The sequence below is a fragment of the Tasmannia lanceolata genome, unplaced genomic scaffold, assembly GCF_043159265.1.
Source record: "Tasmannia lanceolata isolate RefF3 unplaced genomic scaffold, GAP_Taslan_0.1 ptg000037l, whole genome shotgun sequence".
Lineage (NCBI taxonomy): Eukaryota > Viridiplantae > Streptophyta > Magnoliopsida > Canellales > Winteraceae > Tasmannia > Tasmannia lanceolata.
The window spans coordinates 3,664,834-3,676,973 of record NW_027518714.1 but is presented as its reverse complement, the minus strand read 5'-3'; the positions used below and the strand labels follow the sequence as shown (position 1 = coordinate 3,676,973).

Below are 12,140 nucleotides of genomic sequence, written 5' to 3'. Positions count from 1 at the left end.
TCGTAATACCGTAATCGTAATTGACTGATATAAATAGAATATCAATTGGAGAGGTATGACGTAAATGGACCAAACGGGAATCTTAGGAAAAAAGATCTTTTCGATCTCTTTCCTTTTTTTTTTTAATTCCCTAATATCGTACATCTTTATTGACCCTATTCTAAATCGTATCTACCATATTTGTAGATATCCATCATGTTCCCCAAGTAGATTATCTTGAGCCACCCATGAGTTGGGATAGTCTTGTTTTTTTTTTTTCTGATTGAATAATTCTCCACATCAACGGTCAAGATCTGCTTAGACGCGGCACATATGGGATGGAGATGAAAGGATAGCACAGAGACAATTTTCTACTATTGAATGGCGAGTTACATTGGGATTTTCAGAATGTCAAACTTTATTTTTTTTGGTGCAAGGGTGATAATTTTATAAGCTAAGCCCAAACGAGGTCTTTTACGCATGCATCAACCGGAGCCGGGTTAATGCCAAATTGCCACCCCAACCAGGGGCAGAGACAGGAATTTACACTTGGGGGCCGGACTAATTTACACTTTGCGGGGGGTGATTTACCCCTGCACACAAGGGATTTTGCAAGTCATTGAGGGGCCATGGCCAACCCCATGCTATCTGTGTCTCTGTCCCTGATCCCAACCGACTGTGATTTAGACGGTAATTGTTAAAATATAAAAGAGGGATTTGCTAGCGTCCATTTCTGCATTTCGCAGATGTCTGCTGCATCTGACAGCAGCCACGGAGTGAATGAAGACAAAATTTGCTGAAAAGTGAGCACACTCTGTGGCTGCTGTCAGATGCAACAGACCATCTGCGAAATGCAGAAATGGACGCTAGCAAATCCCTCTTTTATATTTTAACAATTACCGTCTAAATCACAGTTGGTTGGGATCAGGGACAGAGACACATATAGCATGGGGTTGGCCATGGCCCCTCAATGACTTGCAAAATCCCTTGTGTGCAGGGGTAAATCACCCCCCGCAAAGTGTAAATTAGTCCGGCCCCCAAGTGTAAATTCCTGTCTCTTTGATAGAAAGGCTTTCAAGAGTGCACTGCGGATTAGATTATCTCTTTGATAGAAAGGGTTTTTGTTCTTTCCACATATATTGCCCATATTTATAATTATAACTACAAAATTGCCCTCACACAAGAAAGTCTTTATAATTGGTCACTTGTTTAAGGAGCAGTTTTGAGATTTAAAGAGGGACGTTATAATATTTTGTAACTAAAACTACGAAATTGCCCTCTCCTTGGTGATAATTTTGGGATTTAAAAAGGGGACATGAGTGAACATGTATATGAAATCAAGACCGTTGATCTTGCAAAACATCATCGGTTGACTCACATGGTCTTAGCACCATCCTAAATGAATACCCAACAAGGTGTTATACAAGTCATTATAAAAGTAAGAGTTAACTTTTTAGTGGAACAGCCTTGTTGGTTTTTCGGATTTTGAATCTAAAACTGATTATTGTCCCCTGTTTTGGAATTTTTTCTATGGTGTAATTTTTTTTTGCACATTTTGCATAGCATGGGTGGGGCCCACCATTTTACACATGTTTTGATGGGTGAGGCCTACCATTTTAATTCATGTTTTGATGCTGTGCATGCATCCCACTATCTCCACCCAAGCCATTGCATAAGCTGGGTCCCACCATTTTACAGCTATTGAGCAGGGCCCGCCATTTACACATGATGTTTTGATTTGGTGGGGCCCAGTATTTTCACCTCATGTTTGCGTAATGATACATTCGCCCCTTTTTTTGTTACTTAGGACAGCCATCTCTAGTGGATTCGTGTAGCATAAATACACTAGAGACGGCTGTCCCAAGTAGAAAAAAGGGGCGGATATATCACTTTGCCTCATGTTTTGATGGGGGCGGGGCCTATACTTTATGGGCTACGAATGCTTAGTTACTCAAATCTTATGACTTGTGAGAGCTTCAAAATTAATTTGGAAGACATTACCGTTAATTTGGAAGACAACCTATTACTCCAGCACAGATTACTCCGCCCCTGTGCTGGAGTAATAGGTTGTTTCACATGGTATGAAGGCAAATTGCCTGGGTTCAAAGCTCCTTGAGTCCACATCTAATGGCCAACTCAAAACATGGGCCATGTGTAGGCCAACCCTAAAAAGTGGGGCCACATATGCGGGGGAGTGTTAAACAGTTAAAGTATAAAAGATTATACAACGTCTTCTCCCATAGCTTAAGCTATTGGTAGTTTCACAGTAGTCGTTTTCCTTTTTCCATGCGACTTCCAAGACAGGTCAAGACGACTTCGGAGAGTTTTGCCCAAGTTGAGGCAGAGAGGAAGAAGAGGAAACACCTCATAAACAAGAACTGTACATTCCTGGAAAATGAAATAACAGGTGTGCAGGTTTTTCCTTTCGAGAAAAACAAAAAACAAAAAACAACAAAATCGGTGTTAAACGACTTAATCAAGGTTGTTTTGTTGCATTGCCATATACAGTTTTCTCTCTTTAGAGTCTGTAACCAATCATCACAATAAGAAAAGGAAAAACAAGCTATAAATATATACATGCGGATTACAAAATTAAAGATCATGACAAAGCAACTGATCATTTCAGAACACCCATCTTCCTTGCACATTCCACACTGTCCTCCAATATACTCTCCATTTCATGTTTATACTCAAAACCCATACCAATAAGCTTTGTAGAAGCATTCTTAATTCCTTTCTCTGGTCCTTCCATATACCTGAAATGTAATATTGGATAACAAAAAATTATAGAAGTCTAAACTCTATAATGTTGGTTATGAAATTCATGAATCGGAAATTGCTTGTGATGTTGATAATTTGTATCTCAAATTTTTCATCAGAAAGAACTTCATTTTCTCAGAAATTAAATCCATAGTTTTATACTCAACTCTCTCACAATATTAGCTTAAAAAACCAAAAGAAATACCTAAAAATTCTCAAGCTACCATCACTCTCCCCCAACCCTTTCAAATCCGAAGCCTAATTTCCTCAAAAAGAAGAAGTTCAAGGAGAAGGCCCGCCCTAGAGAACACCATAAAGGATGCATCCAGATTCTAGAGTCACAGTTGTGACAGCCTCTCTTCTCCTCCATTAATTTATTTCACTTAGCTCCATGTAGTCTAGTTAGTATAAAGGCCAACTCCTATGCTTTTAAGTTAATGTCCCTTCCCTTGTTGGTAGGCAGGGGAAAGGGCTCGAAAGAGGCCTAGAAAAAAGACATCTATTCATTTTTGTTATCTAGATTTTTAGTACATGATGTCCTGTGCTACCCTAGTCTCTGTGGTATTTTTGGTTCGCCTTCATTAAATTGTCCTCAAATTCTTTAGCCGAATTGTTGTAGAATTTTTGTCAAAATTGCCATCTAATTCAAGTAGAGAGGACCACCCACGAAGTTCTTTGTATCGGATTCCTCATGCGTTTTATTTTCGTTGAGATCTATTATGTTTCAAAATGGGGTCCGATAACCACGAGATCATGTTTTAATAAAAGACTAATTAGAAGTAAGAAAGAACTGTAAAAGAAGTTCATTCGCTAGTTTGTTTTGGATTTTAAGGCAGAAGGCCCTGTTCGTTTTGGATTTTTAGAATTGATTTTGAGTCCAAAACTGATTACTAGACTGAAAACTACGTTTAATTTTAAGTCCAACGAGCAATTTTTCATTCAAAATTCAACACAAACAAAGCCTAAGGTCATGTTTGTTTTTTATTAATTTTGAGAATTGGACTCAAAATCAGTTCTTAAAATACAAAACAAACACGGTTAGTGTTGGCTTGGCTGCAACTCTAACAGATTGGTTTGTTCTGGTGCATCTAGGTGTGCATGAGTCTTGTAGTGTGCTAATTTGTACTACGAAGGCTGCCCATCGAAATTACATTTTTATATTGAAACTATTCCTACATGCGCCATGGACCCTAGGCCTGAATCGTATTTCCAAATGGTCCGAACTCTACTATGTTCTTGAGGAATGCTAAATTGAATGGCACCCTAACAAAAGCCAGCTACAATAGCGCCTCTATTGGACAATCTCACCAAAGTGCATTTATAATGGCATGGAGGCATTAAAATTAAGGAGATATGAATGTACTTTGGTGAGATGCTCCAATGGGGCTGCCCTTGTAGCTGATTTTTTCGAAGGGCACTCTTTGGTTTAGCATTCCTATGTTATTTATTTTTATTGAACCCCAAATAATGTGTACAAACTTTCTTCACCAAAAGTGGGCTTGTTTCACATGAATATGCTAGAAAATTTTCTCTAAGTAGCCCACTTAGATGATAACTTTGATTTGTTGGTCTTTTGGATTTCTCATTCTCGAATAGAACTGAGGAGCAAGAAGATTTCTCCTGTACTTGCTGATGAGTGGGCAATTAATAGCAATGGTTTGTGGTTCATGGCCTACACTTATTTGGAGTTTTGAAGGCATCAAAGCTTATGTATATATCTTGTTGGTGGGAGACCTAAAAATAAAAAATCCTAGCTATTGATTGCGCCCAATTCTACTAGGACAAAAACATTAATTCCCCTGTTAAATAGTAGCAATGATTAGGCTCTTGTTAGGTAGGTGTGAGGCCAGCTTTAAGAAACACAGAACAAAGTGAAATGGATGGAATCATGCAGTTATAGCCATATGTAATAAAACTCTATAGAAAGGTAAAAATAATTGCATTCAGCAATAGGGCTCTTTTATCAACTCAAGTTCTATATCTGTAATCGCTTCTACCGATTAGTTGACAAAGGGGACAAGAAGAATGTTGAAAACCCTTGCCTATTCTTAGGGTTCTTTTATCAACTCAAGTAAATAAAAAAGTAATTGCATTCAACAACATCCATAGGTTCTGTATATCTATTGGCATCTTCCATCCAGCTGACAAAGTTGAGAAAGGGGACAAGAAGAACGTCAAAAACCCTATCATAGTCTAGGGCTCTTTTATTGTGTAATGAACTAGGCGCACTAGTTGGATAGTGGGCAAAAAGGAGGCGTGTTATTTGATGTTATTAGATACTAAAATCGATTTTGAATTCAAAACTGAATATGGGTCTGATTTGTGTTCAAGATAAATATAAGTATCCTTGTCCCTTTTTTCCACCATCACTGCTATGTTTTTACCCAACAATAGCTTATGGTGGAGATTGGAGACAGCATTCAAAAAGTTCCTGCCTGACACCACAGAGAGCGAGAGAGAGTAGTCAATATTTGCTAGTGACATGTTAGTAAGTTTGCTAGTGTTCTTCATCTATGATAAAGTTTAGTGAATGTTTCATTGTGTTTTTTGTCTCACATTTAAGATGTCATCAAGAAGTGATTTTAGTTTGTTTTGCCCGGTCAAAATTCCCAACATAGTTAGTTTGTTAGTGTTCTTTTTGTATTTAAGAAATTACAAATCTTGGTAGACAAGTGACAAATTGAAGATATAGAAGAAAGCGAAGTTCATAAATCAGTGCAAAATCAATGATTTTGTAATGATTTGCTACCTGTGGTACTTAAACTATGTATGGCCATCATACTATTGTATCTCCCAATATTTTACAGCGTGCCTTGCAGTGGAACTTGCCCATCAAACCAATAAATAAAAACAAAACATAAGGTTTGTTTGCCTTTGCTAGGGGCCATCGCAGAAGGCTTTTTGCGGCTGGGCTGTTTCATGTGAGAGCAGACACACAGGCTCAGATTTTGACTTATTCATGTAATTCATGTGAGGTGGCTGCTCTCACATGCAAAAGCCTAGCAACGAAGTGCCTTCTGTGAAGAAAAGACGAGAAAAAACAAAATTGCCAAGGAGGGAGTTAATCCAACATCTCCAAATTAAAACACTTTCTGCTCCCGATGGAGCAAGATGATCCGCCTGGCTATTTGCCGATAAAAAAACATGCTTAGAAATCGTATTGTTAGACTCAATCATGGCCAAACGTGCACTTATTTTTCCATGGGGAAAAAATGCATACACCAATTGTTATTGAATGTTAACCAAGGCAACTACAAAACTTAAGATTGAATCATAACTCATACAACAACATGGAAATGCTAAATTGCACATAGTACATTATCAGATCAGGCTAGGACTTTACTCTAACTACATTCAATTGCTCATATTGCATTAGTAAATCAGTCTAGGACTTTAACTACGTTATGTATCCTTACTGTGGCTTTGGCAGAGAGAGAGAGAGGCTGGTTGGATGCTAACTTAACTGCCATAGCAGAATGTTTGTTGAATTTCATGGGCGAGTTCCTCTGCGCTAAGTTGGCATTCGATCCCAATCTATCAAAAAGAGAAGCGTATTCATCAGTTAATAACCTAATCAGCAGCTTCAATCCGTAAAAAAAGTAAGGCTCTTACATATGTTGTTAACAAAAATTTATTTACAAAGCAATACAACTAAACTATTGCTCTTTTCGGCTCGTCGCATTTTAGGTGTTCATATACCATCTATTAATCGTGCGGGTAAGATAGCTCCAACAACATTATCTATGATGGTGCCTCCAAGATCAAAGTAATTTACGATTTACAAAGTAAAATCTATCGATAGATCAGTTTATTTAAAAGTACCTGTAACTCTTTTTGGTAGGTTTGCTGGGATTGAACCTCTAACAAAGCCTTGACCAATTGAGCCAGAGGCTAACCACCACTAGTAACTTATTAATTATTATCAGGGTGAAGATCGATAGTTACCGGAAGTCTCGTTTTGCAAAAAAGCACGACATCCTCTATCGTGACACGTTCCAGAGACAACGAACAACAGAGCTCGAATCCCTAGAAATGCCAAAAAAAGAAAAAAACCACGTGGTTTTGGCAGCTTTTAGTTGGTCACATCGCTTGCTATTTTTTACTACGTGCATAGCTAGGTTGTACAAACAGTTTATCATCACTCTACAATAAGGGCTGGTCTTAGGATACCGCCCTGTATTCTACTAATCATTCTAACTATTATTGGATAATAAATGGGTTTTTGAAGTTCCTTCCAAGTTTCAAAAAAAAAAAAAAAAAATTTGCGTTGAGATTGAAGGTTATTCAGGTCCTACATGTTTAAGAAAATAACAATTTCCTAAAGCAAATGGCTTCTTATTTTAAGGTGGTGCAGTGAAGAACTATCTAGAGGTCTTTTTGCAAGGAGAAGAAGAAGCTTGATGTAATCTACACGCGGATGTAATCTTTCTTTATTATTAATAAATCTAGTAGGGGTCCTGTTAACTTACCAAGTTCTCCAAAAGCTTCAGCTAATGGAAAAAGGCGTTATTTATCTTTCATACTTTAACACTCCCCCGCACGTGTGGCTCACTTGGCAAACACATGGCACATGTGGTCACACTTTGGGCCGACCATCGCATGTGAATTTTTGCTATCCGGGAGGTTTGAACTCGAGACCTTTGGCTCTGATACCATGTTAACTTACCAACTTCTCCAAAAGCTTAAGCTGATAGAGAAAGGCGATATTTATCTTTTATACTTTAACATGTCCTGCCAAACCCTAGCTTACCCATAAAAAAAAGAAAGAGGAAGGATGGGAATTAATTATATGCCTCTAAAAGTTTTATATATTTTTGATATAAATTATATCCACATGATTTTAAAATTAAATGGTAATAATATGTAGTTAATGGGTCCCATGGTGTCCTTAATGACCCTCTTGCAAATAAGATTAAATTATAAAGAATCTTATTCGAAAATAAGGGACAAAAAGGCCATCGGTCTCCAAGAGACCTTAATGACCCCTTGAAACTAACATTAAATTAAAATGATCTTATTCACAAAGAAGAACCAATTTGGTGGCCCCCAAAAAGACACTTAAAATTGAGTCAGGTAGTTTACCTTGATGGTGAATGAATTGAGCATGGTATCATCCACAGTGTTAATGTTCACATGGAGTATTTCAAGAGAAAGGCCTTCGAGGGCAGTGATTATCTTCAACGCTTGGCCAGGAATCCTATGGGATATTGTCTTCAATAGAACATTAGGGCCTGAAAATTTCACCTCCACATCAGCAACGGGAGATTTTGAATTAGCAGCAAGCTCCTTAACAGTGTCAAAGAGGGAGGAGGAAGGTGGTTCATGGGGTGAAGCTAGGGTTGGAGAAAGGTAAGGTTGTTGCATCCTGGACTTGTAAGGGCTACATGGTTGTGGGGTTCTTGGGCTTATGGGTATTCTTGGACTTAAAGGTAGTGGTAGCATTGGGCTCAATGGGGAGGGTCTAGGGCTCGAAACCGGCCGAGGACTAAGAACTTCATTGTAAATTTTCCTTTGTTTCTTTGCTTCTAGAGATTGTAGAACTTGTCGTAACTCCTTAATGAAATCCACAACTCCTCCTATTATTGAAGCTTGATCTCCCTAATTCAAAACAAATAAGAAAGAGTAAGATGTTATAGAGGAATCTAGTGTTCCACTAGGGTGAAAAAAACTAGGATAAAAATTAATTTACCCTTTTTACGTAGAAACAAGGCATGAGAGAGCGCAAGACAGATAAGTGCTCGTTCATTTGCTTTCTCCTGTTTCTCTCCACCGTTATGTGTGACACACGTTGTTGTCCATCGACCGGAACTTCGTCGGAAGTGTTGCTCGTAGACGAGAATTTCAGCCTCTTGCACGCCGGAGAATCTTTGATTTCAGTCTCAGATTCTTGTAAGGTGCTAGATGAAGTTGATTTCTGAGAAACCAATCTCGTCGACTCTTCAGTTTTGGGGCTAAATACGGTTTCTTCGAAAGGCGAGAACAAAATCTCTGGCGTATTTTCGAAAGCCTCCAGGATGCTGAAGAGGTTTTCCGGTGAATCAGCACCGGCCAAGTTTGTGCTGACGAACTCAGTGTCATCAAAGAGTTCTGATAAGTTGTCTCCCATTTTAGTAGCCTCTATGCCGGGATACCACTTATTATTGCACAGGAAACCACTTATGGGTTTGGTAGAGAAAGTAGAAATGTAAAGAGAAGAGAGAGTCTGAGAAAGTCCTGAATCCTGATCAAGAAAATGATGCCAAAAGAAGTAAATTATCAGTGTTGAAATGACAAGGACACAACAATCGACATCGACTGTTTCTCGTTGGGGTCATGAATTTTTCCTTACCGTTAAATGAAACTTATATTTCGCTGAAATCAAGGAGCCATGGAAACACTATAACCTAAAAAACAAAAAATAGAAAGGATATTGTTCTCTTTTTGAGGTCTGAAGGGTAGTGCAATAGGAGAGCATATAGAAAGGAAGGAATCCAAGAATGAACTAGGACCTCCTTAAATGAAACCAAGAAGCAGTCTCTATTAGTTTAAATGACGAAAGTACCCTTCAGAGTTCCTGTTTTGGCTCTTTGATGTTTTGATTTTGCAAGTTGTTCTTGTTTCCTCTTCCTTACGTACAATTGCATTGGTACGGACTAGTGACGAGCAATGAAGAGATTTGCAGACTCTCTCTCTCTCTCTCCTTTTCGTAATTTCTGTCGCGTTGCTCGTGTAATTTTAAACAAAGGACCTGAAAGGGAGATGCTGTCCGCAGGTCGTACCCTCTCTTTATTTTAGCCCCATATGCAGGGGTGCAACAATTTTGGGACAAAGGTCTAGTTGAATTGAGTTGTGTGTAGGGGGTGCAACAAGGGTAGGGTTGGATCGGGTTGAGGCCAACCCTAGCCTAACCCAAGATAGCATTCCCTCAACCCTAACCCAACCCAACCCACGCGAATCTCGGGTTTAGAATGGTCAACCCTAACCCAACCCACCTTAAATCTCTCAACCCTAACCGAACCCTTCTAACCTATTTTTTCCAAATCGGGCCGGGGAGGGTTGGGTTCAGGTTAACCTAGGGCAAACAAAAAAATATATAAACCTAAGAAATCAACGAAAAAAATAATAGGACGGAGGTCGGGTTCGGGTTGGGTTGCCAAGGCCTCAACCCTAACCCAACTTGAAATTAAATTTTGTTCGCTTTTCCCAACTCTAACCCAACCCAACCCGAGATAAAACCGGGTTGAACCCGTCGGGTTCAGCTTGAGCCCGACCCAAGTTGCACCCTAACCATGTGATTGGTTCTGGCTGCCTTTGTTGGTATAAGATAAACTAAAATAAAGAGATAGCTGCCAGTATCAATATAAGGGAGTGAAAATATCAGCTTCCTCCACTAAATAAGGTTGGGGCCGAGGTGCGTTTCATAAAATTTTGCCACTTCTAACCGTGTTTGCTTCTGCCGATATATCGGCCCATGTCGGCCAATTTCTCAGCAGGGGACCTTCAAGCCATGGATATGATATACTTCACTTTTCTACAGATAGAACAAAAGGGAGAGTCTAGGCAATTTCACAGAAACACATCTAGCAGCCCTTTTTTCATGAGCTAAAACTGAATTTGTCTTATTCATTTAATGCACAGTAACCTAGAGGGATGTTTTGATTCTTTTTAATTAAAGGCCGCAAGAATGTTTGTAACATGTGAATAATGGAAACTAGCATTTGGGCCCTTTCTTTGGAGATGGATGTGTGGGTAAAACAAATTGATTTTCACTAAACTTGATTATCTACTATTAATCCTCTTTTTTTTTAAATAGTAGATTACTATTAATCCTTAATGAGTCTTTATATAGAAAAGAAGGAAATAAAATGGACAAAGAGAATGATAAGATTTGCAGGAGAACATCCTAATCCAAGTTACCTAGTCTAACCTAATTATACCTAATCTACCACCAACACGATCCAACGGTCAGATCTTATCAGATATAATCTAATGTATTCTAACAGAGTGTGTGTGTGTGTGTGTGTGAGAGAGAGAGAGAGAGAGAGAGAGAGAGAGAGAGAGGGTAAATGGTGGTCAGATGGGCCTCAGCTGAGGCAATTTTAAATAAGAGAAAGCAATAGCCTAACTAATTAAAGAGTGTTTCTTTTTGTTACGTTCTCAAAACATAAGAGGCTGACAGGGGTTGTATTGATTATCTTCATATGCATAATTACATAAGACGCATCATTCCTTTTGCTTTCATAGATATATTTAATCCGGTAATAATAAAAGAAGCAGAGATTTTTTTTATTAAAGATGGGTGAGAGAGACCGAAGAAATTTCCATCGGACACTTTTTGGGGCAATATGATTTCACTTTTCCAATTAAAGCTTCTGATATATACATAATTTCAGCCGTTTGCAATTGATAGTTTGTTTGGTTAGCGGTTCAATGGAAATGAAGTTAAGGACAGAGGTCAGTGTTTCAACCCGCTGGGCGCAATGGCATATGACGTATTCATATCCAAGGTACAAAAGTATATATGAGTGTGAATACGTAAGCCTTGAAAGGGCCTATTGGTCCTCTTATCTTTGTGATATTAAATACATGTTTTTGAATTGCAAAGAATTAAATTAAAGAGGAAAAAAATAAACTCGGAAGAGCCGGACCATCGAGATGATCAATACAAGACAAAAGAAGACAACAAAAAGAGCACACAATATAAATACACATAAGGTGGGAGAAAATCAAAGGTTTCCAAAGCCGCCTGAGAAAGCTCCTACCTAGCCAACCTATTGGCCTCACCGTTAGCCGACCTTCTTACATGATGGAATGAGACGGCAAATCCCTACACACAATACAATATCGCATCCATCTATTGGGCAAACCTTCAAGGATATAGAGAACTCCCCCTCAACTACCTAACAACGTTGAGGGCGTCTCCCTTCACCACCACATAGTCCAGAATCCTTGGATCTATGATCCTCACACCTTGGTGAACAACTCTAATCTCTGGCTCATTAGAGTCTGAAATCCCAATTGGGCCTGAAAACACCCATATCGTCTCCCCATGCTCATCTTGTAGGAGACCACCAATACCAGCTGGACCAGGATTCCCTAAACTTGGCCCGTCAAAGTTTAGCTCGAGAAACCTCCTGCAAGGAGACTCCCATGACAGTGAAATGATAGACCTTTGATTGACACTATAACAAACCTTTCTCCAACTCTGCCACAAATCAAATACTGACACGAAACGGAAGCTTGGCATAATCTTGGCCCGGGCGACGGTCAGAGCTAATACTTTAATGTAAAGGAACTAGGGGTGGGGGAGGGAGCCGACTTTACCAAGCCTCTAAACACCCTAGCATTTCTTTCTTTCCATAACACCCAAATGGTAGATAACAGTATCACATTCCATAATATTTTACCTTCAGTTCACCAAG

The 12,140-nt window shown here is 39.0% G+C and overlaps 1 protein-coding gene across 1 annotated transcript; it reads right to left on the bottom strand.

The window, feature by feature from the left end:
* Positions 1–5,922: 5,922 nt before the first annotated feature.
* LOC143861986 (transcription factor MUTE-like) lies at positions 5,923–9,205 on the bottom strand. Its single transcript, XM_077372972.1, has 4 exons — positions 9,068–9,205; positions 8,429–8,959; positions 7,822–8,337; positions 5,923–6,273 (listed from the first exon to the last, which is right to left on the bottom strand). Exons 2-4 carry the CDS (start codon positions 8,843–8,845, stop codon positions 6,199–6,201), a joined length of 1,008 nt encoding a protein of 335 aa, XP_077229087.1. The 5' UTR covers positions 8,846–8,959; positions 9,068–9,205; the 3' UTR covers positions 5,923–6,198.
* Between the last annotated feature and the right edge of the window lie 2,935 nt (positions 9,206–12,140).

What these genes read in the sequence shown, in the direction of transcription:
- LOC143861986 (XM_077372972.1), bottom strand. Translation starts at nt 8,845, where the DNA reads ATGGGAGACAACTTATCAGAACTCTTTGATGACACTGAGTTCGTCAGC. An exon ending in CTTGTTTCTACGTAAAAAGG is followed by an intron (nt 8,338 to 8,428) that starts GTAAATTAATTT and finishes GTTTTGAATTAG; the next exon opens with GGAGATCAAGCTTCAATAAT. An exon ending in TCAATTCATTCACCATCAAG is followed by an intron (nt 6,274 to 7,821) that starts GTAAACTACCTG and finishes TCTTTTTGATAG; the next exon opens with ATTGGGATCGAATGCCAACT.